This window comes from Gracilinanus agilis, chromosome 2 (genome assembly GCF_016433145.1).
Source record: "Gracilinanus agilis isolate LMUSP501 chromosome 2, AgileGrace, whole genome shotgun sequence".
In the NCBI taxonomy this organism is placed as follows: domain Eukaryota; kingdom Metazoa; phylum Chordata; class Mammalia; order Didelphimorphia; family Didelphidae; genus Gracilinanus; species Gracilinanus agilis.
In genome coordinates, this window is record NC_058131.1 from 403,942,893 (window position 1) to 403,970,726 (window position 27,834).

Genomic DNA, 27,834 nt, shown 5'->3' on the forward strand with positions numbered 1-27,834 from the left:
CTCTACCAGAGGGGAGAGTCTTATGCAAATACACCAGGCTTAAACCCTGGTTTATGTTGTTGTTGTTTTTTTCTGGGTTATATTTACAAGGTAGGCACAAATAGTTTCAAAGGGGTAGTGGGCCCTAGTAATTGGGAAAGAGATCAGAATCGGAGGGAGTTTTTTTATTTTTAATTTTTAAAAATTTTCCATGGTTCCATGATTCATGTTTTCTCCCTCTCCTCATCCCTTCCCCCTCCTGGAGTTGACAAGCAATTCCACTGGATTATACATATATATGTATAAATACACATATTTATACATATATATATAATCATATGGCCCCATCTCCACATTATTCATTTTTTTAAAAGAGCAATCCTTTAAAACCAAAACCTTAAATCACATACCCATATAAACAAGTGATAAATCACGTTTCCTTCTGGATTTCTACTCCCACAGTTCTTTCTCTAGATGTGGATGGCACAAAATCAGAGATTTAAATTTAGAAGGTCTTAAAGGTCATTTAGTTTAGCCTTCATTTTACATGTATGAAAACTGAGGTCCCAAAGGGGTAAATGAATTGTTCAAAGTCACACCGTCTTTTTGTTAAAGGTGGCATTTCAACCCAGTTTGGGAAAATTAGGTATTTGGCAAGGTGGAGGTGAAAAAGGAGTACATTTCAGGCCTGTGCAAGGAACCAGACACTACTAACCTTTGAGCCAGAGTCTGCAAAATGGAGAGAGGAGAGATTGGGAAGGATCTATCTGATCTGATAAGTAGTTTATCTGAATAAATGGAACCAATCCCAAGTCTCTTTTCTATTCCCTTGAACAATCAACAGGTTCTTCTGGGGTTCTGGGCTTTGGGGATTTTCGTAGGGGGTTGTTTCTAAATCTGGGAAACTGAGGCATGTGAGTAGCTTCTCTAGTCTTCCATCATACATTTGGGATTATTAGGGTCCCAGCTCGTTAGTTCTCTGCAGTTGCATCTTGCCCAGTAGGGCATGTGGCCATTTCAGTACAAACCCCATTAGAATTTGTATAACTGTAGAAGTAAATGGAGTAGCATTTGATCTAGAATTACAAAGGCCTGGGTTTTAATTTCTCCTTTGACATTTACTAACTAGCCATTTTGTGCTTCAGGCTCCTCATCTGTAAAAAGAGAATAATGATATCTTTAAAGTCAACCTATAGGACTCCCTGGGGACTCATCAAATAATGTATGTAAACCTTTATAAAGATATCAGATATTAGGATGTTGTTACTATGGTTTACTGTTGCAAGGCCACAAAATAAGTCAAGGAGGTGACCGATTAAGAGACATTTCCCCTTCGTGATCTCCGCCCGTCCCTTCCTAGATACAACTTTCTTCTCCCCTGCCTTCTTTCCCAGCATCTCCATTCTTTATCCTTTAATTTTTACAACTACTGAAATCCCGCGCGCACAGCGCGCTGGGAACTGTAGTCCGGCATAAACACGTCATCCAGGGATATCAGGAATACCGCTCCCGGCGGTCCCCGCGCAAACCTAAGGTTCTTTTCTCCTCCCCACTTCCGTCAACCCCCCTTCGCTGCCCCCCTCCCCCCTCTACTCGACTCTTCCCCCCACCCCCACCCCCACCTGCATCCTCCTCCGCGCACCACTGCGGCCTAGCGGTGCTGCTGTAGGAGCCGATATGGCGACGACTCTGGGGAGCAGGGAGCACTGGACCGAAGGTACTGGGGCAGGGGGCTGGGGCCGGCAAGTAAGCTCCCTGGGTCTGCAGGAGGTTAGGGATTGGGGGGTGGGAAGTGCGGAGGCAGCGGACTTGGGCTTCCTCAGGAAGCGCCGACATTGACGGGTCTCCTCGGGAGTAGATCCAGGCCTGTTGCGGGGAAGGAAGCATCCTTTTCCCGCTGGTTCTCTCCTAGGGCCAGCTTCCGACGCTCGGCCCTACCTGGAGGTAGGACCAGGGAGGGGATTGCTGTGCCCCTCCCCCTCCCTTTGGGGAGGGCCCCCACTGCTCCCGCCCCCCGCCGCTCCTGCGCGCATGCGCACCATGTGCACCCGTGTTCCATAACCAGCCTCTGACATTAACCTTTCCCTAGTACACACACCTTGAGATGCAGCTTCATTCAGCGTTTTCTGACGGCTCAGTTCAGCTCCCACTGTACTGTGGCACGGTACTGGATTGTGGCATACCAGGATCTGGGGTCAGCTTGCTTTATTCTTAATTAAGCCTTATTGTGTTTCAGGTGATAGGCAGGCCTTCACAGATAATCTTCTTAAATAGTGTCAGCTTTGAACACGGATGACTGGACAGCAACAAAAAGAATCAATCAGTCATCTCCTCTGGAACTTTAGGTATTCACTCTTCCTAAAAAGTCAGGGGCCTGAGATTTCTTCTGATTATTAGACCATACTGTTTGCTGACTGAACACTGTAAAAGTAATTAATATATTCCGTATCCTGTGTGTTTCTAGCATGTGCAAGCCCTTATTAATTTCCTCACGTTTTCTGTTATTTTCCTAGGGAAGATGTTTATTCAGCTTTGGTCTGGACATTGAAAAGACAATATAAAATCCATAGCATGGCCCCTACACTCATGAATGATGCGGCTATGATTCCTGTCTGCTCCCAGAAAGAGCTCCTGAGTCAGATAGGAGAGGCTGTTTTTCAGGGACAAACCTTGGCCTAACGGAGGTGCCGTTGCTTTGCAGCATACATTGAGGCATTTAGAAGAAATAAATACCCAGCTGACAAAACTACTAACAGTACTGACTTCTGTGGATGTCATAATTGTATGAATTCTAAGAAGGAAAAGAAGTTTGCGAATGAAAGAAGTCAGGCTCAGCCTGGAGAAGCTAGCATGACCTATACAGAAGAACAGTTACTTGGGGTGCAGAGGTAATCCTATTATATCATCTTAGGGAATTCACAATTTCTTCTTTACATTAGTAAAGCATGTAACTTGCATGTGAATAAGCAATGGTGGAGTGAACCTTGAGCATGATACAATAGATTGAAGTGATAAGATCATTGTAGAACTGGAAGTGACGAGGAACCTGAGACACTGGGAAGGTTAGGCAACTTGCTTAGGGTTTCACAGGATGGGTATCAGAGTAAGGAATTAAACTTTGGTCCTTTTAACTCCAGAGCCATACTCATTAGACTATACACCCTGTTCTCCTTTCTTGAATTGCCTCACATATACTCTATATTAAAGAAACATTATGGAATGAGACAAACATATCAAATTTAAAAGTCAAGGTTCTGGGAGTAGCTAGGTGGTGGCTCGGTGGATTGAAAGCCAGGCCTAAGAGACAGGAGGTCTTGGGTTCAAATCTTTCTCAGACATTTCTTTGCGTAGCCCTCATTGCTCTTCTGCCTTGGAACCAATATTGAGTCTAAGAAGAAAAAGTCAAGGTCCTGATCTCAGCTCTATTGAGTATTCTTGGACAGGTGATGTAAAGGTACATTGGACTAGAAATCAGGAGACCTGAATTATAATCTTTACTCTGTCACTATAGAGTTATTTGATCTTGGACGCATTATTTTAGTTCTTTGGAACTCTGGTTGCTCAGTTACAAAATTAACCTTTTGGATTAGATCAAGGCAACGTGCCAGATGCCAGGGATACAAGGATCAACCTAATAGATTTGATTCTCAGGTAGCATACAGCGGGAGAGGTACACAAATAACTGACACAAGGGAGAAACATTTAGAAAATAAAAGGGAGAGGACCAGGGAAAATGCAACAAGAAACTTAGAGACAGATCATTTTTACAGAAAGGGGTGTGTCAAAGAAAGCTCTTTGTTGGAGTTGGCAACTACATTGGTTTTAATTTTTTTGTTTAAACCCTTAACTTCAATAAGTTGATAGATAAATAGCATAAATTTTTAGTTGACCTAGCACAATTTTACAATTTCTTATTATCAAAGGGTTTAGAACTAGAAGAGACCTTAGAGATCATACATTTGGTCCAGGGCTTCTTAATTTGGAGTCTATGAACTTGTTTCCTTTGTAATCATCTACATATTTTATTTTATCCATTTGAAGCATTATTCTAAGAAGGGGTCCATGGGCTTCACCAGGTTGACAAAAGGGTCCATAACACACAAAAAAAGATCAAGCACCCCTGATCTAGTTCAATTATTTCCTTTTGCAGATAAAGAAATTGAAGCCCAGAGAGGGTAAATGACTTAGCTATGATCACACAGGTAATAGCAAAGTTGAGATTTGAACTCATTGCCTTTGATTCTAGATCCATTGGGCTTTAGACTTTTATGATTATAGGACCAGAAGAGGCAAAAAAATGAAGCCAGAAGAGTATTGGATTATTGAGAAAGTGGATAATACCTAAACCAGCAAAAGATAAAAAAAAGAAAGAGAACAATAGATCGATATCATTAGAAAAATCAATTATAAAAATTTTGACTAAAATCCTAGGTAAAAGACTTCAGCAATATATACTAGAAATTATTTGCTATAATCAAGTTGGATTTATACAAGGAATGCAAGAATGGTTTAATGGTAGAAAAACAATCATTTTATTTTTTTGTTAAATATTTATTTATTTAGAATATTTTTCCATGGTTACATGATTCATGTTTTTTCCCACCCCTTTTCCCTCCCCCCTTCCTGGAGCTGATAAGTAATTCCATTGGGTTATACATGTATCATTGTTCAAAACCTATTTCTATATTATTAATATTTGCAGTAGAGTGATCATTTAAAGCCAAAATCCCTAATCACGTACCTATCGAACCATGTGATCAATTATATGTTTTTCTTCTGTGGAAAACAATCATTTTAAAAAGAAAAACTTCCAAAACCATGTGATTATATCAATGATATAGAAAAAGACATTGACAAAATATAACATACATTTATGGTAAAAACCCTACAAAGCCCATCAAGAAAGGGCTATATTTAGGGGGCAGCTGGGTAGCTCAGTGGATTGAGAGCCAGGCCTAGAGACGGGAGGTCCTAGGTTCAAATCCGGCCTCAGACACTTCCCAGTTGTGTGACCCTGGGCAAGTCACTTGACCCCCATTGCCTACCCTTACCACTCTTCCACCTATAAGTCAATACACAGAAGTTAAGGGTTTAAAATAAAAAAACAAACAAACAAAAAAACAAGAAAGGGCTATATTTTGATGATACAAAAGCTAGCATTACTTGCAATAGATAAATACTAACTTTCCCAGTCAATCCAAGAATAGAGAAAGGCAAGTGCTTTTACCTGCTGTCTTTTAACATAGTTCCCAGAAACACTAATAATATCACTGAGACAAAAGAAAGAAATTAGAACAGTGATGGGCAAACTATGGCCCACAGGCCAGATGTGGCCCCCTGAAATGTTCTGTCCGGAAGCTCGACATTATTCCTAATCTGACGAATATAATGAGTAGGATACAATACAATGAAACTTCAAAAGAGTTGCCTTAGAAAAAGATTGACAGATGAGCATTTCCTTTCCTTTGGTCCCCTCTTTAGAAAGTTTGCCCATCACTGAATTATAAGTATAGACATCAACAAAGAGGAAATAATTTTCCCTATTTGCTGATGGCTTGATAGTTTTACTTAGAAAATTCTAGAGAATTAGAGAAATTAATTGAGACAATAAGATTCTACAGAGTATATAGACTAAACCCACGAATTTCAATATTATTTCTAGGTAGTGTTAAAAATAATTTGACATAGATGGATATAGACAAAAGTATTAATAGTTTATTTAAAGCCATATTGGTAAATTAAGAAGGCCATGTGCCTCCTAAAATCTAAGTCAAATCACCTGCCATCGCCTTCTCCCACCTGGCTGCTTCGTACAAAAGAGAGCATCCCAATCAAATTCTCTCTATTTAAGCTTCCTTTTACGTTGGCTCATGTCACCACGTAAGATAGGAAACCCACTGAATCATGGGAAATGTAGTCCTTAAGTCCCCTAAGCATCCACAGGAAGTTTATATCATGGATCTTGATATTAAGACCAAGGACCCCAAATTTCCACTAACACATTAGCAGTAACAATATAGAAGGAAATAATAGAAAAGGGAACTACATTTAAAATCATTACCAAATACATAAAATATCTGGGTGTTAATCTACTAAAGCACATTCAAGTCTGGCATAGAAACTATTATAAAATGTTCTTAAGAATGACTGAAATAACCAGAGGAATAATCAGTGCTCATGGCTGTGCTGGATCAATATGATAAAAAAAAAAAAAAAACAACCCAATATTTAAATGAATCACACATTTAATGCAATATTAATCAGTCTACCAACAACATACTTTATGTTGCTTAGACAAAATAAGAAGTTTTATTTGAAGGAGCAAAAGGTTTAGAATCTCAAGGGAAATAATGAAAAAAAAAGTAGAAATGAAGAGAAAAATCAATTGTGATGAAAATTCAGATATGAGAGGAATAAATGAATAGGAGAGACCAAAGGACAGAGGATAATAATATTAGGGGAATTTCCAAGAATTCATAATTTTAGAGGCAGAGTAGTTTCGAGGCCCAGGATTATCACCATCAGTGTTCATAGAATGTGTCTAGAGTGTGCTCACAAATTGACTAAAGTAAAGTGGAGGTGGAAGTCATAGGAATTGAAGTGTTCAAAAAAGTGTGAGGGCAGAGAGAAATCATTCTTGTGGATATTGAAGTTTCAGAGAATCATACCAAGTCATAGGAAAAGGTGGCAAGGAAAAGGGTGAAAATATAGGGGAGATATAGCATCAGGGAAGAGTTTAAGATAGAATGATGATATGGATTTGGAGTGAGAGGACCTGTATTTGAATTCTATTTTTTTCTCTTTGGGTGAGTAGTTTAACCTCTCTGATACTATGTTTCTTCATCTTGAAATGAGAGTTTTACTAGATGATCATTAAAGATACTTTCAAATAAAAATCTATGATCTCTTATCTTATGGGAGTTAGAAAGGTAGGAACATGTTGGCCATAGAGAAATAGGCCGAGATATCTTATTTTTTATTCTGTATTTTATTTTCAACTGACAAGCATTTATTTTCTTTTCTCTCCCACCTTCCTGCTTTATGGGGGGAAAAAAAGAGAGAATCTTTGTAACAAATATGAGTAGTTCAGAAAAAACAAATTCACACATTGACCATGTGAGACATTTACCATGAGAGCAGTTTGTAGGATTCTATAGCTTTGGGGTTTCATTTAGACTGTTGATGGAGGTAGTAAGCTTTCACGATTTCCTTTTCCCCAGGTAAAGCTCCCTTTATTTTTCAGGGTGGTCATACTGGGCATTCCTGTGGATAGGACTGGCACTGGAAGGGGTTGAGTTGGATGGTAGCTTCTATAGTCTAGTTTCCCACCAGTGAGGACCTTTGAAAGATTCTTTCCATTTCTAGCATTTTATGAGCCTAGATTCCACCTCTATCAAATGGAGATGATATCTCAACAGTGGTACAAAGCAGACAAAATAAACTATGTGGAAACATCTTGAAAGGTAAAACTACTTTTAACATATTTTTTAGGATAAAGAAATGCAAAAGTTACTATGAAATTCTGGGAGTTGGCAGAGATGCCAGTGATGAGGATCTAAAGAAAGCTTACCGAAAACTGGCCCTGAAATTTCACCCAGATAAGAACTGTGCACCTGGAGCCACAGAAGCTTTTAAAGGTATAGCATTTGAAATTGTGGAAAATTAATACTGAATCGTAATAATTTCGATTTGAAGCCTTTCTTCATTCTTCTTTCAAGTTTTGAAGGTCAACCAGCTTCCAAGCTAAAGTAATATACTTCAGTGCCTTAAGGTATTTCACTGGGCTAGCTTTTGTTAGAAGCACAATAGAGATCTGCACCTTATTTATCTGTACACAAGAACATTTTTAGGTAAGAAAAGTCAGCAAGCTCTAGTCTCCATATTGAACTACAGTGACCTAGCCACAGTGGTGAAGAGGAAAGGTGTGTGTTAATATGAACAAAGATTTGCCTCTTCTTGTGATAAGTAATGAGGGAGGAGTTTGAGAGTGGGGGGGAGGGTCTCTAAGTTCACTTCCTCAGTGACCATTTGCCAGTCATTGGTGTCTTGGGATGTCTAGGGAGGGACTGAGTGGTGAGGTCACAAGGGGTATGTATATACTGGCCTGCTTAAGAGGAGTTCTCTCTTTGGGCCTGCTCTTTTACTCTTTGGCTCCTTTTCAGATTGTGGAAGGAGTCAACAGGCCAATATGAGTGATTGATTAATAAATTAACTTAAAATTAAGAAATATTGCCCCTTGAGAATTTCAGTCATTACAAAATCATGTTTGATTTCTCCTTTAGTAGATGTAAGAACAAAGCAGGGTTCAGGCTGATGAAAACTGCAGGCTCACAGCCTTGAATGGGGGATGGGTACAGGACAGACTAACAGTTGAAGGTTCTCTCCTAAGATGATCTTGGGCCTGTTGCTCTTATTTGAAGGAGAAAGCCAGTGGCTTCCCTAAGAGGAATTGATAGATTCTCTCCCAACTCAATGGTTTGGTTGAGAGAAAGAGTATTCCCACAAGAGAGGATGTTTCTGGATAATGAGTGAAGTCCACAATCAAGGATTAATGATAAAATCAGAAAGGGCCCAAACAGCTGACTCCCCTAGCCAACTACCAATCCTACTGGAATATGGAGAATTTCTCAGGGTAAGTCATTTGACAATGACCTTCTTAACTGAAGAATTCAAACGCTATCTGTCTTATGGATATAACTCTTTTAATAACAAAGTGAATCAAATGGGGAAGGAGGATCTTGAAAGGAAAAAGGAATTAGGAGAACTCTATAACTAATTAGTTGAGCCTTGGGCTAGCTTTACCCCGACTAGGCAAAAGCCCCCCCCCCCAATCTTTTCTCTTTCTTATCTATAGCTCTAATGTCTAACTAATAAAGTAAATGAGTAAGCTTTAGATGGATTATTGATATAGTTGACTGGAGGTCTGTAGAGATAATGGTTTGTCTCTACTAACTGCCTATAAGGTCTTTCAGCAGCTGTATGTCTGTTTCAAAGAGGATCAGTCTGGACTAGATGTCATATAAGGTTACAGGGTAAAAGCACAAGGATCTGATGGTATGAGGTATTTCTAGACCTAGGAGTGTATGGTTTGCACCATCCTCCTCCCTAGCTCTCCAGAAACCCAGTGAGTCCTCTGCTTGGGGTGGTTCCCCTTTATATACCCTGGTTCCAAATATCCTCAATTGCCTTTGGCTTCTTGGGGTTCCAAGGCATGCACCCCACTTGGATTAATAGCTTACATAGACTGCTCCAAGTTTTGTTACAGCATTTTGTTCAGTCAGAAAGTATGATTGTCTTATGTCATCAGTGGACCATAGTATACAGTTCTTTTAAATTGAGTTTATTTAAATACCCACATTCTTGTTCCATCCCATGAAACTTTTGAATAAACTTTGGTTTCTCTGTGATGAGCATTATAAATCTTTTAGTTGTATTATATATCTAGAATCTAGCACAGAAACATATGTATAGAGAAGCTCTAAATTATAGAATATTACATTTTCTTTGAAACTTACTACTGTGGACAAGTAGATTGCTTCTTTTTTTCCGTCCTTTTTCCCCATAACTCCATTTGTTTGCTGTCAACAATTCATAGACTATGGATTGTATTTAACTGCGTGTGTGTGTATTTAAAATTACTGGTATATTTTGTTTTGACAACTGAAATGTCCCAATAACCAACCAAACAAGTTCCCAGACAAAAATATAATCCCCAGAACAGTTATTGTTAATAAACAGAAGGGGTATAACCTTGTATCTGACCAGAATTTTGTTGCCTCTTAGTTGAATTTATTTTCAATTATGATCATTTTGTGTTATGAATTTTTTTAGCTCAGTGCAAATTTCTTCATCATTCCATTTCAGCTTGATGATGTTTTACGTATTGAATATATTCCTGAAAAGTTGTGTATAAAACAAGTTTTATAGATAAAATTATTTTCCCAATTTATTTCCATTGTAATATCAGAAATAAAGAAATTTCGAGCCACTCCAACTCAAAATTTTAAAAATATAGACAAAAGATCAGCTTTAAGCATCAGGTCACTTTCAATTATAACATAATTGCATGAATATCTAAACATTAACTTTTTTTTTTTTAAACCCTTGTACTTCGGTATATTGTCTCATAGGTGGAAGATTGGTAAGGGTGGGCAATGGGGGTCAAGTGACTTGCCCAGGGTCACACAGCTGGGAAGTGGCTGAGGCTGGGTTTGAACCTAGGACCTCCTGTCTCTAGGCCTGACTCTCACTCCACTGAGCTACCCAGCTGCCCCTAAACATTAACTTTTGCCACTTAATAGCCACTTTCTCTGAATCAAGGAAGTTACTGCCTGCCTGAGCTTCAGTTTCTTCATCTGTAATGTGAGGTAGTTGCACTAGAAATCAATGGCTCTTAATCTCAGGTTCAAGGATCTCTCAGTTACAAAATTTTTTTCTTAATTTTCATTACCTTTGAGTTTTCTGCAGCATTTTATGTTGTTGACCCCACTCTTTCCTTCAGAATACTCTCCCCTTCCTGTTCTCTTTCTGTTCTCTCCTGGCTCCCCTTTCTGTCTGACTACTCCTTATCTGACTCTTTTACTGGCCCAGGTGGTGGTTCTCTTAGGCTTTGTCTTAGGTGCTCTTCCATTTTCTCTTTCAGATCTCATTCACTCTCACAGGTTTAGTTTTAGACTCTGGTGATGACTCCCTCTTAACCCAAGCTTCAATCCCATCTGTCTGCCTCTCTATTGGGCATCTCCACCTGCATGCCCCATCTGTATTTGAAAAGTATCTGAAAGTTCTTAATCTTCTCCCCTAAATCTACCCCTCCACCAAACTTTCCTATTTTTATTGTCTTCTTTCTCTCCCTCACTCATACCCAATCAACTGCCAGTTCTTTTTTTTTTTTTTTTAAACCCTTACCTTCCGCCTTAGAATCAATACTGTGTATTGGTTCCAAGGCAGAAGAGTGGTAAGGGTAGGCAATGGGGGTCAAGTGACTTGCCCAGGGTCACACGGCTGGGAAGTGTCTGAGGCCAGATTTGAACCTAGGACCTTCTGTCTCTAGGCCTGACTCTCAATCCACTGAGCTACCCAGCTGCCCCCAACTGCCAGTTCTTTTGATTCCCCCTGTGGTATGTCTCAGATTAGTTCCCTTTTCTCTGTTCATAGAAGCTGCTCATCTTTTTTTTTCTCTCTTTTACTATAAGCAGCATTTTATATTTTTAATTTCCATATTAATCATTTTTGTAAGTGAATAATCTTATAAAATCAAAACCCTAAAACATATACCCAAATAAACAAGTGATAAATCATATGTTTTCATCTGTGTTCTGACTTAAACAGTTCTTTCTCTGCAAGTGGATAGTATTCTTTTTCATAAGTCCCTCAGAGTTATCCTGGATCATTGTTTGCTTTTAGTAGCAAAGTCTATCACATTTGATTGTTCTATAATATTGCAGTTACTGTGTATAATGTTCTGCTTATTTCACACTGTATCAATTCACATAGGCCTTTCCAGCTCTTTCCAAAATCATCCTGTTCATTCATTATTTCTTAAAGCACAATCATATTCCATCACCATCGTATACCAAAATTTGTTTAGCCATTCCCCAATTAAGGGGAGATCCCTTGAGTTTCCAATTCTTTGCCACCACAAAAAGAACAGCTATAAATATAAATATTATAAACAGGTCTTTTCTGATTTTTTTTTTATCTCTTTGGGATACAGACCTAGTAGTGGTATTATTTGATCAAAAAATGTGCATTCTTTCATAACCCTTTGGGCATAATTCCAAATTGCCTTCCAAAATGGTTGGATCAGTTCACAAGTCCATCAGCAATGCATTAATGTGTCCCAATTCCCTCCAATATTTATTATTTTCCTATACTGTCATATTGGCTAATCTGATGTATGATGGTACCTCAGAGTTGTTTTAATTTGCATTCTCTAATCAAGACGGATTTAGAGCATTTTTTCATATGATTATCTATAGCAGTGATTCCCAAAGTGGGCACCACTGCCCCCTGGTGGGTGCTGCAGCAATCCAGGGAGGTGGCGATGGCCACAGGTGCATTTATCTTTCCTATTAATTGCTATTAAAATTTTAAAAAAATTTAATTTCCAGGGGGCTGAGTAATATTTTTTCTGGAAAGGGGGCAGTAGGCCAAAAAAGTTTGGGAACCACTAATCTATAGCTTTGATTTCTTCATTTGAAAACAGCCAATTCATATCCTTTGACCATTTGTCAATTGGGGAATGACTTGGATTCTTATAAATTTGGCTTAGTTCTTTATATATTTGAGAAATTAGACCTTTATCAGAGAAATTTGCTATATTTTTTCCCAGTTTGTTGTTTCCCCTTCTAATCTTGGTTGCATTGGTTTTGTTTGTAGAACCCCCTTTTAATATAATCAAAATTATTCATTTTACCTCTTGTAATGTTCTCTATCTCTTGTTTGGTCATAAATTCTTCCCTTCTTCATAGATTCCATTAACTATTCTATGTTACCCTGGTTTACTTATAATATCACTCTTTTTTTTTTTTTAAACTCTTGCCTTCCATCTTAGAATCAATACTACATATAGGTTCCAAGGCAGAAGAATGGTAAGGGGTAGGCCTTGGGGGTTAAGTGACTTGCCTAGGGTCACACAGTTAGGAAGTATCTGAGGCCATATTTGAACCCAGGACCTCCTATCTCTAGGCCTGACTCTCAATCCATTGAGCCACCCAGTTGCCCCCAATATCACTCTTTATGTTTAAATCATATACCGATTTTGACCTTATCTTGGTATAGGATGTGAGATATTGATCTAAACTTAATTTTTGCCATACTGTTTTCCAATTTTTCCAGCAGTTTTTGTCAAATAGTGAGTTCTTATCCCAAAAGCTGGGATCTTTGGATTTATCAAACCCTAGATTGTTGAGGTCATTTATCCTTAATCTATTTCATTGATCCATCCTTCTGTTTCCTAGCCATTACCAGATTATTTTGATGATTACTGCTTTGTAGTATAGCTTAAGATCTGGTCCTGATAGTCCACCATCCTTTCCATTTTTTTCATTAGTTTCCTTGACCTTTTGTTCTTCCAGATGAATTTTGTTATTATTTTTTCTAATTCTGTCAAATAGTTTTTTTGGTAATTTGATTGGTATGACACTGAATAAGTAAATTAATTTAGGTAGGATTGTCATTTTTGTTATATTAGCTTGGTCTACTCATGAGCAATTAACGCTTTTCCAATTGTTTAAATCTAACTTTACCTGTGTAAAAAGTGTTTTGTAGTTGTGTTCATATAATTCCTGTGTTTGTCTTGGCAAATAGAGTCTCAAGTATTTTATATTGTCTAGGGTGAATTTAAATGGAATTTCTCTTTCTAACTCTTGCTGCTAAGTTTTGTTGGAAATATATAGAAATGCTGATGATTTATGTGGGTTTATTTTGTATCCTCCAAGTTTTCTAAAGCTATTCATTATTTCTCCTAGTTTTTTAGTTGATTTCTAGGATTCTCTAAGTAGACCATCAAATCATCTGCAAAGAATAATAGTTTAGTTTTCTCATTACCTACTTTAATTCCTTTAATTTCTTTTTCTTTTCTAATTGCTAAAGCTAAATATTTCTAGTACAATATTAAATAATAGTAGTGATAATGAACATCCTTGAGAAGCTGCTTATCTGTACAAATGGTTTTCCTCCTTCCACTCTGACTCCTTTCCACCCAGGAAAGAAAATGATCTTCCTAGAGCCCAAGTCTGACCACATCCTTACTGCTCCAGGACCTTCAGAAACTCCTTGTTGTGTCTGAGATGAAATTCATACTCCTCAGATGGGCATTTGAAGTCTTTCATAGTTTGACTATAGCTTTATTCTCCACTATTTTTCGAGCTAAACTAACCTGCTCATACTCTCTTCCTTGCTCCTGCCTCAGTGTCTGCACAGACTGGCCCCCATGCCTGGGGTGGACTCTTTCACCTCCCCCTGCCCCACCTTTGAAGCTCTGGAGCTGGAGCAGCTAGGTGGCACCAGGCCTGGAATTGGGAGGTTCTAGATTCAAATGTGGCCTCAGATACTTCCCAGCTGTGTGACCTCTGGACAAGTCACTTAACTTCTTTTCCTAGACCCTGCCCTTCTGTGTTAGAGTTGTTACTAAGACAGAAAGAAAGGGCTTTTAAAAAAAAAAAAGGCAACAGCAGCAGCTGAGGAACTTCCTTCAAAAATCAATTCATGTACTATTCCCTACATCCAGAGTTCTCAGAGTGTGGTCTAGAGTCCGTTGTGGTCCCCAAGAGCCTGTCAGGGTCTATGAAGTCAAATCTTTTTTCCCAATGATACAAAGATGTGTTTTCATTTTGAATATGGTAAATATCAATAGATAACAATCCCCATAAATAAAAGATCTTTAGGGGGTCCTTCATAATTTTTAAGAGTGTAAAGGGGACTGGAGACTAAAAAGTTTGAGGACTGCTATCCTACAATAAGTCTTTCCTTAATTGTTAATGCTTTTTTCTTCCTTTTGAAATTACTATGTATGCACTTCCTTGTTTACATATCATATTCCTCCAATAGAAAGTTCCTTGAGAGGAGGGAGTGTTTTTTTTTTGTTTGTTTGTTTTGTTTTTATATTTTTAAACCCTTAACTTCTGTGTATTAGTTCCTTGGTGGAAGAGTGGTAAGGGTAGGCAGTGGGGGTTAAGTGACTTGCCCAGGGTCACACAGCTGGGAAGTGTCTGAGGCCAGATTTGAACCTAGGACCTCCTGTCTCTAGGCCTGGCTCTCAATTCACTGAGCTATCCAGCTGCCCCGAGAGGAGGGAGTGTTTTACATTTTGTCTTTGTATCCCTTGGATGTAGCACAAGGCTTTGCACCTTGTCAACATTTAATAAATGCACTATCTTCCTATTCCCCCAGGTTTCTAACCTCAGCAATATTTGATTCTTCCCTCTCTCTTTCCTTCCACTTTGGCAGTTACTATGTCTTGTCAGTTCTATTGTTCTATTTTCACAATAGAAAGAAGAATGGTAAAGTCTAAACAATTGAGGTTACATGACTTGCCCAGGATCACACAGCTAGGAAGGGTCTGAGGTTACATTTGAACCCAAGACCTCTCCTCTCTAGACCTGGCCCTTTATCCACTCAGCCACCTAGCTGCCTCTATATTATTTTTGAGTAGTCTGGTCTTCTTCCATTCTCACACCTTTCTAATCCACCCTTCACATAACTGCCAAAATAATACCCCCTGTTCAGAAATCTTCGGTGGCTCTCTCAGACCTCTAGGAGAAAATGCAAACTTCTTAGTTTGCTCTTTAATGCCCTCTATATTCTAGTTCTCACCACCTTCCCAGTCTTAATTTGTATCACTTCCCTTTGCAGACTAAATTCTAGCCAAACTGGAATATGAGCTATTTCACTGTGAATTTTCACAAATCTCCTCTTCCTAGAATGCAGTCCTTTCTCATTTCTATGTGCTAAAATCTTTATCTTTCTTTAAGCTCAGGTCAAGTGCCTCTTCTCTGTTACCTCCAACTGTAAGTGTTCTCTCCCTTCTCACAATTTCCTAGGGTACTTTTTTAGATAATTCCCTTTGTCCCTAGTCCATGCCCTTCTGTGTTAGAGTTGTTACTGAGACAGAAAGTAGGGGATTAAAAAAAAAAAAAAAAGCAGCAGCAGCAGCTCTGGAGCTTTCTTTAAAGATCAATTCATGTGCTATCACTCCTTCCTTCTTTCCTTCTTTCCTTCTTTCCTTCCTGCCTTCCTTCCTTCCTTCCTTCCTTCCTTCCTTCTTTCCTTCCTTCTTTCCATCAGTATATTTGGGGGTGGGGGGGGAGGTGGACAGGGCAGGGATGAGGAAGGCTTTGGGGTGGGGACAGAGGATGCCAGGTTCCCAACAGAGAGGCAAACCAGCCCACGTCAGACACAGATTGAGTCAAAGCTTCTGTGCCAGTTGGGAGTGGGATCAGACCTATAAGTAGGCCCTTCAATGCCAGCCCGGGTGAGATAGAGAGATTAAAAAATCTGGCCTATAAGTAAGCCTTAGATTTAGAACTAGAAGGAACCTTAGAAGAAATCTAGTCCACCCCTTTCATTTTACAGATGAAGAAACTGAGGTTCAAGGAAGTTAAGCAATTTATCCAAGGTCAGCCAAGAAGTGCTTAATAAATATTTGTTGAATTTTTTAATTGTTATTTGATTTTGATACAATTATTATACAATTACAATTATACAAATATGTATAAAATGCACACAATTATACAAAAAGTATACAAATGTTGTATATTTGATGTACCATCTTAGGTGTATTTAATTCTCCATGACCTCTCCAGAAAATTTAGCAAGTAGTCATATATTCTTGGCAAAATTATTTAAGAACACACAACCTACTATGGTAGGAACTGGAGAAGTTCTGAATTGCAGTGGGCCAGGCAGATTATACGTCAGAACTAAATTTGCCATCAGTATATTTGGGGGTGGGGGGGGAGGTGGACAGGGCAGGAATGAGGAAGGCTTTGGGGTGGGGACAGAGGATGCCAGGTTCCCAACAGAGAGGCAAACCAGCCCACGTCAGACACAGATTGAGTCAAAGCTTCTGTGCCAGTTGGGAGTGGGATCAGACCTATAAGTAGGCCCTTCAATGCCAGCCCGGGTGAGATAGAGAGATTAAAAAAAAAATCTGGCCTATAAGTAAGCCCTTCACTGCCAGCCTGGGTGAGATAGAGAGATAAAAAAAAAAAGAAAAGGAACATAATACATTAGCTAACTATCATTTTAGAGGTCCTATCATTGATAATATAACTATCATTATCAGCCGTCCATGTAACTGGAATGTTTAAATGGCTGTACTGTTACCCTAAATGGCAGAACTCCTAGTCAGGGTGATGCTATTTCAGTCAGAACTGCAGTTATGTACGTAATCTCCTAGTTTATCCTCTTTTAGGCAATCAGGCATAAGATAGTCAAGCACATAGCAAATGCTTAAAAAATGTTTGTTGAAGTGAAATAAATATCTCCCAAGTATCACATTATCTTGCTATTTAATAAAATGTTTATTATATGTTGAAAAAGTGTTGTGTATAAAAACTAGTCCTTTCCTTAAAAGCATTTTGTAGTATTCACTGATCTTTGGAGATATTTTTCAGGATGATTTTATTGATTGAATATTTTAATGGTGTCAGATCCACATTTGCCCACTGCAGAAAAAAAGTATTTTCTGAAGACATTTTTCTGCAGATGAAGCAGAAAAATGTCTTCAGAAAATACTTTTTTTAGCTCCCTTGGCTCACCTTCTATTCACTCTCTCTCAGTCCCCATTTAGATGTTGGCCTTTGAAAGTTTATAAATGGCTGAGCATGGTCTCAAAAATCTGTAATCCTTTTTACAGGAGAGGCTAAGACTGAGGGATCTCAAGCTCATGGATTTTAAACTCAGAATTCAGAAGTTCTGGGGACTGTGTCCTTGGGAAGCCACCATTATCCCTAGGGAGGGTTATACTGACTTCCAGGGAAGATGGAGCAGGTAGTAGGGTTTAGGATTGGGCCTTTCAGTGGCTTCTGAACTTCCAAACCTGGGTGAGATAAGGAGAGCTGGTCTTTAAAAAAAAAAGTCAGTAAGTATATCATTGATTTCTAAAATAAAATGAAAACATTTGCTTTTAGACAAGAGTAAAAAGCTTTTTTTTTTGGCAATTGTTTTATTCTATTATTTCTAGAACTCAAACTGATTCCATTATTAACATCTGGAACACTGGAGCACTTATGATCACAAATTATTCTTGCTCAGACTTTCCTCTTTGGTTTAGCCTTAAACTGGTACAAAGTTGCCTAGTAGAAACTGAACTTATTCTCTTAGTTGTTGTTTATAGACTTTAAATTCAGTGGGAGAAAGGATAACTAACTTATAAGTTCTAACATTTTTCCTCCCCTTTGGCTATAGCAATAGGGAATGCTTTTGCCGTCCTCAGCAATCCTGATAAAAGGTTACGCTATGATGAATATGGAGACGAACAAGCAACTTTTGCTGCCCCCCAGGCCAGACCCTACAATTATTACCCAGATTTTGAAGCTGACATTACCCCAGAAGAGGTCTTCAATGTGTTCTTTGGAGGACATTTTCCTACAGGTTAGTATTCCTGATATAATCTAGACAAGAACCCTTTTGGTCATCTTCAGGCTAACTAAAGGATCAGTTGTTATGCTTGTAGGATTGTACTAATGGAAAATTACAGATACAGACCAGACTTGTTTCATCAATTAAAATGAACTTGCAGATGAGGAAAGCCCTCTCCCAGTATAGATCAGCACCTTCTCATAACTTATTTGCCTAGAGCCCAGCAAGGCTAAGTGAATTGTCTGGTGTCACACTATTTCAGTATCACTGTCAAGAGTCCCGTCTTTATCTTCTATGCCATATGGCCTGCGTCGTAGCAGGGGTCAGCAACATATGGCTCTCGAGCCATATTTGGCTTCACCTCCCAACGGGCCAGTCCAGGCAGAGCCCCAGGATGTGCCCCAGGGGGCCCTTCAGCCCCTGCCCCATATTCTAGCACCTTCCGCCTCCACCCTCCTCCTTCCTCAGGCTTTTATGGCTCTCACCGCCAAAAATTTGGTCTGGTCTGGAGAATCAGAGGCTACAAAAACTGTCCTGGAGGGGGCAGCTGGTAGCTCAGTGGATTGAGAGCCAGGCCTAGAGACGGGAGGTCCTAGGTCCTAGGTTCAAATCCTGCCTCAGGCACTTCCCAGCTGTGTGACCCTGGGCAAGTCACTTGACCCCCATTGCCCACCCTTACCAATCTTCCACCTAGGAGCCAATACACAGAAGTTAAGGGTTTAAAAAAATTTTTTTTAAAAACTGTCCTGGAGCATTGGAGTTTGGACTGTAATACCTAGCTACTAAATGCCAAGGAGAGATGATTATTATATGTAGATGCCAAAGTTATAAAACTGGATCACACACAGCGAGTCATCAGTGACAGAGCCAAGACCAATAGCTCTTCATTTGTAACCTTGAGGAGTGTCCATTAGACTACACTGTTTCCCTTAAGATAGTTGTTATAGATTGTAGAGAAATATTTACATTGGGGCCCATTCCAGAGGCAAAGGAGCTAAGAAGGTTTAGTTTATAGCTAGATCACTTTGATTTCTCCTCATCTCAGAATTCTGGTTTCTTCATTGTGTAACATATGGAAGAATACTTTTTGAGCTTTCTTGGGAGAGTATTGAGAAGATTCATTAGATAACTGCAATTACATTAAAGTTGGCCACATTTGGAGTCATGAACAAGGCAGGAAGGTGCTTGCTTTACTCACTGTGCTAATTTTTTTTTTTTTAACCAGGAAATATTCACATGTTTTCAAATGTAACAACAGATGATACACACTTTTACCGCCGGCGACACCGAAATGAGAGGGTACAGACTCAGAAGGAAGAAGAAGAAAAGCCTCAGGTAACTGGGGAAAGAAAGGTTACTACATATAAATAATTGTAATAAGGCAGCATTTATGGTCTATGAAAAGTTTTAAAATGTTCTACTTATAAATATGTGGGAAGACAGGGGAAATAAGTAGTAACAGGATCCTGGAGGGTGGAGGCCCTAGTCAATTTGGATTTTTCCTGTCCTTTGGCTAGCAAAATACTGCCTCTTATCCCACTGATTTTTATTATTCAAAGTTGATATTTACAGAGGCAGAAGGCTTCCTTTTGTACTCTTATTGTCATCTAGCTCATTCCTGCACCTTCCTACTCCCTCTTTTTTGCTTCCTGCCTTCCCCTCGTATTGTACCCTTTGAAATTCTGGTCCTATTGTTATCAAAATCCCCTTCACACTGGTGCTCTTCCTGTACTCATGGACACCTGTGTGCTGCAGACCTGGCCTCCATTCCAGTATTAGATGTCTTCTTTCACATTGTCCAATACACTAGGCCAGGAGAAGAGATCGGAATGATCTTTCCTACACACTACTACTTCCAGGCCTTCTCTCTGCCATCCTTATTCATCGTTTTCTCCTCCTGTGAGGCTCACCCTCTCTGCTTATATCACTCATTCTTTTTTCTTTTTGCTATGATCCATTGCCTGTATTTTTATTTCTTCTTATTTTTTATTTATATTTTTGCCTATATATTTTTCTCAAAAAAAATTCGGAGACTTTCAGTCTTTCTAGCCAAGCCCCTTGCCTCTTTTTTTTTTTTAACATTTATTAATATTCATTTTTAACATGGTTACATGATTCATGCTCCTACTTTCCCCTTCACCCCCCACACCCCCTCCCACCCATGCCAACGCACATTTCCACTGGTTTTATCATGTGTCATTGATCAAGACCTATTTCCAAATTGTTGATAGTTGCATTGGTGTGGTAGTTTCGAGTCTACATCCCCAATCATGTCCACCCCAACCCTTGCCTCTTATTTAGGGACTTTCTGTACTTATTAAAGCCTCCTCAGCATCTTGTAATCCCTACTCAAGAGTCTCAGCCTCTGTGATCTATATCTCTATTCTGTCTCAGCTATACAGATAATTATGCTTTAATCTCACCATCAAAACACACAGACCACCATATCTTCATTCCTCTCCAGGCTTTACTCTAGGCTTCCATACTTTCTCAGCTATCCTCCTCTACTTAGGGAGCCCCTTATTCCCTACTTTCAGCTTTTCTTTCTGCTTTCTTTCTGCTTGTATTTGTATTCCAAGGCCTTAACATAGTGCCTGGTATGTGAAATTCCCATTACAAATTCCATTTTTTCCCCCTGTCCCTATTTATGCTTCTGTATCACTAAACTCATTATTTCCCTTTACTATTTCAGTCCCTTTATTATTCCCTCTTCTCAAATCTGTTACCTCTGTTCTGGCTTCAAAGTCTTCCTCTCATTATCTTGATTCTGTTCTTGACTAGTTTATCTGTACATTGTCTTCCATTCGTGAATTCCTTGGCCTTTGGCCATTTGTGCCCTGCCAAACCCCAACCCTGGCATACTCCCATCATGTACCTTCCCTGCTTCTCTTCTGCTATAGATTGCCATATGTGAAAGTCATATAATAAAACACCTCTTTTTTTTTTAACCCTTGTTTTTTGCCCTAGTTATAACTCTAAGATAGAAGAGTAAAGGCTGGGCAAACAGAATTAAGTGTATTACCAGGATCACACAGCTGAGAAATGTCTGAGGTCAGATTTGAATACAGGTCCTCCTGACTCTACGCCTGGCACTCTAACCACTGTGCCATCTAGCTGCCCCAGCAAAACATATCTTGCCCTTCTCTCTCAGAAGATGATTTCATACATCCTGAGAAAATCAAGCTCTTTTCCCCTACCTCAGACCCATTTTCATCATTCCTAATTTTTTCCTACTTTCCTACAATCTCTAATGAAGAGATGACCATCCTATCCCTTTCTGTCTCCTCCAGATTCTCACCCTTTGATCATTCCATCTCTGTTTCTCAGACGCCTTCCAAATTTCCTTATCTGCTGTCACCTTCTCTGTGTCTACAAATATGCCAAAGTCTCAGTCATCTTTAAACAGCTTCACTTGACCTTGCTGCTCTTCCAGGTTTTGTCCTAAATCTCTTTTGTCTTTCGAAAAGTCCTAAAAAGACTTGTCTGTTTTTACTGTTTCTATTTATTCACTTCCCATTTGCTTCTCAGTCCCTTACACTCTCATTTCTGGCTCCAATACTTGGGCAAAATTGGCTGGGATTATAAACCATTTGATGATTTTTTTCAATCCTTTTGGGTTTTTTTTTGACAAGTTTTAATAGTGTTGTTGACTCATCCCCATCTCTTATATGTTTTCTCTTTACCTTAACTGTGACACTGTTATCATTTGGTTGTCCTTCTATCTGTTTGACTCCTCCTCTGTTTCCCTTCCTTGGGCATCATCTGTCTCCTTTCTCCCAACTGTGGATGTTCTCCAAGGTTCTGTCCTTGGCTCTCTTTTTTCTCTCTCCTTTCTTTCACTAGGTCCACTCATTTACTCCCATGAGGTCAGTTATCTTTTTGCAGATAACCTCCAAATCTTTATTTCTTGCTTTGTACTGTTTTTGCTACTTATCTCTGCAGAATTCCAGTCCTTACAGTGCCAGCTTCTTGATAGATACCTCCACCTGCTGTCTCAACAGCATCTCAAATTCAGCATGTACAAATCAAAATCGTTTATCCTTCCACTCCCATAATCTGCCCCTCTTCCCAACTCCCCTCCTTTTTGGGAGATCTATTCACTTATGGTCACCTAAATATCCTTGATTCTTCTCTTTCTCTCACCCCTGTCCTGCCTTCCATCCAATCAGATGCTTAATTCTGTTTATTCTACATCCATGTCATTCTTGAATCTATTGCTGTCTTTCCAGTCACATGCACAGGTCCTTAGATATGGCCCTCATTAACTTTAGCCTATACTATTATAATAGCTTTTAATTGGTTGCCGTTTCCAACCTCATGGCTCTTCAATCCATCGTTCTCCATACTGCTGCCAAAATAATCTGACCTTAATGCAGATGAAAGCATACAATTTTTCAGTTGTTTATTTGGGTTTATGTTTTGGAGTTTTGGTTTTATAAGATTACTCATTTACAAAAATGAACAATAGGAAATATGTTTTGCATAACACACATATAACCCAGATTGAATTGCTTGTCAGCACCAGGAGGTGGAAGGGAAGGGAGGGAGGGTGATAAGTTCTATCATATAACTTGGGAAAACTTGTGTGGAAATTTATTTCATGTAATTTGTAAAAAAAAAATATATATATATGCACATATACATATATATGTAACTTAAAAACAAAAATAATCTGATCTTGTCACTAGCTTCCTCAAACTTCTTGAGTGAATAAAGAACAAATTCCTCAATCTGACATTTAAAAATAGAGATTTATCTTAATTTCCCTGGCTTTCCCTCATCTTTCCCCTCCCTATCAAGCCATCCCCTCTTAACAATGATTAAAAAAAGAAAGGGTTAACTCCCATTGTCTAGCCCTTAATTGCTCTTCTGCCTTGGAAACAATAAATAGTATTGATTCCAAGATGGAAGGTAAGGGTTTAAAAAAATTAAAAAAAGGAGAAAAAAAGTCAAACAGGGAGAAGGATGACCAACACACTATCTGTGCCTATGTAATATTCTTTACCTGTGGTCTGTGATATGCAGAAATGGGCAGCCATGTTCTGTAGGCGCAAGTTAGCAGTTTGCCACTTTGGAACACAGAACCTGGCAAAGCACCCAAGGCGTGTGCCAGGGTGACAGTTAAGGACAGGGTATAAAAGGGGGTCCACAAACTCCTAAGGATGTCACTTCTTTCTCTCATCTCTAGGGTTAGGGAGGAGGTGGTGGATCTGGGCCCCTGGGTGGTTTGGGAGATTTGGATAGGCAGGCAGGCAGGGGCAACCTCCATTGCTAGCCAAATTCAATACCTCATTGACATAGCCAACAACCTTCTATTCAAGCTAGTGTCAACAGCTACTTTCAAGAAAACATCATCTGACCCAGGGGCCTGACAGCCTCTGGGCTCAGCTACAAGTAACAACAGAGTTGGGGAGTGCCTTTCCCATACTCTGCACTTAGGAACAACTTATGTTTCAAGATTTGTTTAGTATCAAATATTTAGGCAAGATCTTTAGGGTACCCTTCACCCACCTTTCCTACTCCCTCTTACCCACCCTCAGTTTTATTATAAATGAACCCTGTTTGACCCTAAAGCCTAAACGATTTTTGAAACCAATTACTTACCTTTATAACAACGAGACTCAAGCAGTCAAATCCAGTTAACGTCATCAGCTGGCTTTCCAACCCAGTGTAAAATCCATCTTCAACATAAGGTTTCAGGAAGTCACATTCTCCTTCCTGGAAACATTTACCAACTGCCTGGCTGGATGGGTTCTTAAGGCTTTGAAGTTTTAGCAGATTCTTGGTCTCTTAAAGGAGACTTAGCCTAGCTGGTGTGGGTTCAAATCTATACTCACATATAGCTATGGTTAGGGTCTCTCTCTCCCTACTTAAGCTCCATCATTAGCTCTTGCCTGGCCCCCCCTTGCTTGCTCATAACAGGTCCCACAACTCCTTAGTGAAAGGAGGGAGGAGAACTGTAGCCTCTCTTCTCTAGACCCAAACTTGGTCATTATAGTTTCACAGCATTCAATTTCACTGTACCGTTTTTTACCTTTACATTATTGTAGTCATTGTGTATGTTATTCTCCTGGTTTTGCTTCATTCTGCATTAATTTTCACATGCCTTCCCATGCTTCACAGAATTCTCCATTTTTTATCATTTCTTAAAGCACAGTAATGTTAGGGTAGAATTTTAACAAAAGGGTCAATTGAAGCAGATCTCCATGCAAGACAACATTTATTACCAGGGGCATGCTTGCTACCTGTCAAGAAATGGGTCAGTAGCTCGCCTCCATTCATGCCAAAGATCCCGAGCAGACGGTTCCCTTTTTATATAGAACAAAGCAGGGAGCAAGTTAGATGACATGATGGGATTGAGTACAAAATGATAGCTGACAGAGCTCAGGGACAGAGAACAACATGATTGGTTAGAAGTCTGGTAATTGGGGATAGCAACAACACCCCTTTCTTTTCCCAGGAGATTAAGAGGAGCTCATTGTGGGAGTCCAGGTGTAAGATACAAGTCCAAAGTCAAGACTTTTGAATAGCAGACCTGATATCTCTGAAGGATAGCTTGGTGGTTAAAGATAATCAGGCCTGACACCTTTTCTTTCTCACATACTCTCCAGAGCCAAGGAGAATTCCTTGAGGCCAGAAAAAGATCAATGATTATTAGCAGGAGAGCTGGATTTCTGACTTAACCCATTACTGACCCGCTGAATTCTGAACTGAGTTCAGAGACAAAGAGCCAGGATTTCAGTAGTTACAGGACAAAATCAATTACTTGTATAAATCGGATCAATAAAATAATAAGGATCAATTTTAATTTTCTCAGGAATGTCCCATTATATTCCTACATCACACTTGTGTTATGTAAAACCCTATACAACCTGACTCCTACTTACTTTTACCAGCATTTCTTCTTATTCCTCGTCATGCCTACTGATATCCCTGCCAGGTGTGATATTCCAGCCAGCTGTTGTGTTCCAGCTGTTCCTGGAATTCTGTATTCCTTCTCCTGACTCTCTGTTTTTGCAAGTTTGTCCCTTGTCCCTCACTTGTCTTCATTCCTACCTTTTAGAAACCTTTCTGGATTGTTTTCGGTGATCTCTCCCTCCTTAAATTACCTTTTATTTGTTTAGCAGTGTACAGATTCAATTCCTCCAGCTAAATGTAAGCATCTTTAGGGTCCTTATCTAAGTGCCTTATTTTTGATAAGTGCTTAAAAAATGTCATTGACTAATATACATCTTTTTTTTTTAAACCCTTCTATCTTAGAATTAATACTAAATATTGGTTCCAAGTCATTAGAGTGGTAAAGGCTGGGCAATTGGGGTTAAGTGAGTTGCCCAGTGACACATGGCAAAGACGTTTGTAAGGCCAGATTTGAAACCAGGATCTCTTATCTCCAGGCCTGGTTCTCTATCCACTGAGCCAGTACACATTTGAAATTATCCCAGAACCTTGTGAGAAATCTCCCTTGACCTTCAGATCTACTCTAATGGGTTTTCTGGAGGAGGGTCTACAAAACATTCCCTTAGCTGATTTTAAACGAAGGAGATATATGATCTCTCTCTCTTTTTTAAACCCTTACCTTCTGCTTTAGTATCGGTTCTAAAATAAGTGGGAAGGGCTAGGCAATCACAGTTAAGTGACTTGTCCAGGCTACAGCTAAGTGGCTGAGGTCAGACTTGAACCCAGCTCCTCCCAACTTCAGGCCTGGAGCTTTATCCACTGTGCTACCAACTGCCCCAATCTAAAGTCTTTGCTGAGTGTGGCATGAAGATTCCCATTCAAGTCCTAGGTATGCTTCTCACCATTTCTGCTCTGACACTTTTATAGATTTTATTTATATCAGGTGTGCCATCCCCTGATTTGGGAACCCCACTGTAAAAGTCACTTGTATTAGACTTTGGGGGTTAGGAATTTAGAAGATTTGGGATTCTAGGCCTCTCAACCTTTCCCTGACTAAATTCACAAAGAAAATAACTCGGTGTTTGTGACTGATAAGTATTTATGTCATAAAACCATAACAAATGCCTATTGATTTGAAGGATAGGCTCAAGAATCATAATTTAGCTGACTAGAATAACATGTGACCCTTCACAACCCCTGCCTTTCTTATATTTTCTCTGACCTCTTTGTGTGGTCTTTGTTACAAATACCAGAGTCTGGTAAAAGCAATCTGTACCTCTTTTTAAAAACTGAATTCTAGGGGGCTGCTGGGTAGCTCAGTGGATTGAGAGCCAGGCCCAGAGATGGGAGGTCCTGAGTTCAAATTTGACCTCAGACACTTCATAGCTGTGTGATCCTGGGCAAGTCACTTAACTCCCATTGCCTAGTCCTTTCTACTCTTCTATCTTAAAATTGATATTAAGATAGAGGGTAAAAGTTTAAAAGAAAATAAAACCCAAACTAAATTCCAGTTGTTGTTTACAGGGCAAGTTTTAGATTACTTTTTTTAAAGTTTTTATTGCTACTTTTTATTTTATATATTTATTTTTTAAGGGTGAAAGCTAACTACACTAGGTTAAGTGACTTTTGCAGAGTCACACAGTTAGGGCATATAAGAGACCAGATTTGAACTCAGCTCCTCCTGACTCTGGGCCTGGCGCTCCCTGCTCTTTATTTTTTACAACAATTTTGTTTCCAAATATATTCCTCCCTCTCCCTTACCTAACCAATCATCCCTTGTAACCGTATAGGAATAGAGAGTAAAGCTTGTGATTTCATTAATATAGAGAATTTTGAAAGAAGAAAAACCCTCTCCTGCAAAGAATCACCTTTTTTGTAAATTGTAGTCTTAGACAATTGCCTCTAGCACTGGAGAGGTTAAATTACCTGCTCATGAGTTACATAACCAGGAAGTAGATGTCAGAACCTGGACTTGAATTTATGTCTTCCTGTGCTATGATACCTCTTTGTAAAGAAGAATAAAAAAGATGGGGGGAAAAGCATTTCAGCATCAAGCAACACATGAGATCATAGGTCTCAATCTGAATAGCACCACAGAGCCATCTCATCCAATCCCCTTATTTTACCTATGAGAAGGAAGAATGAAGCTATGGGGAATTCTAACTTGCTCAAGGTCAAAGTTATTTCTAGAAACAAAATTTAGACTCTGTTCCTCTTACTTCAGAGCTAGTGGACTTGGACACATTTTTTATAATGAACTTAACAAATATGATTATTTCCAAATTTGAAGAACAGAAAAAAGAAGTTTGTATAACAAGCCATTAACTTCTATTATGTTCAAGTTTTTAAAAAGCATGAACCTCTACTGGGCCAAGGTCACATAGGAAGTTTGTTGTAGAGCCATGTTGGGAACTCAGATCTCCTAAAATTTATGTTCTTTTTATTTACCATCAATGTTCATAATATGTAAGCATTTGTTAAAGAAAAAATTAAGCATTTTATGTAGAAAACTAAGATTATAAAACATTAATAGGAGGTTACGAGTTGTCTGCTGTGCAAGTTATTTCCTTCTCTTTGGACTTTGGTTTCCTAATTACACAATATATTATATCAGATAATCTCCAAGAACTCTTCTAGCTCTAACATTACAATATAGTAGCAAGCTGAACAGAAGTTATCTTTTATCATTCAATTCATATTTAATTCATTTAATTATATCTGCTTATGGTTGGAGCATGAAATTAAGGTTTTGTTTTTAAACCCTTACCTTCCATCTTGGAGCCAATACTGTGTATTGGCTCCAAGGCAGAAGAGTAGTAAGGGTAGGCAATGGGAGTCAAGTGACTTGCCCAGGGTCACACAGCTGGGAAGTGT

General features: G+C 39.1%; 1 protein-coding gene across 1 annotated transcript in view; it reads left to right on the forward strand.

The window, feature by feature from the left end:
- The first annotated feature begins 1,656 nt into the window (after nt 1-1,656).
- Nucleotides 1,657-27,834, forward strand: part of DNAJC18 (DnaJ heat shock protein family (Hsp40) member C18) — a 36,032-nt gene continuing 9,854 nt past the window's right edge. Inside the window, exons 1-5 of the mRNA XM_044661845.1 lie at nt 1,657-1,696; nt 2,681-2,867; nt 7,471-7,616; nt 17,890-18,075; nt 19,289-19,398. Of these exons, the coding sequence (XP_044517780.1) occupies nt 1,657-1,696; nt 2,681-2,867; nt 7,471-7,616; nt 17,890-18,075; nt 19,289-19,398 (669 nt within the window). The remainder of the gene's footprint in view (nt 1,697-2,680; nt 2,868-7,470; nt 7,617-17,889; nt 18,076-19,288; nt 19,399-27,834) is intronic.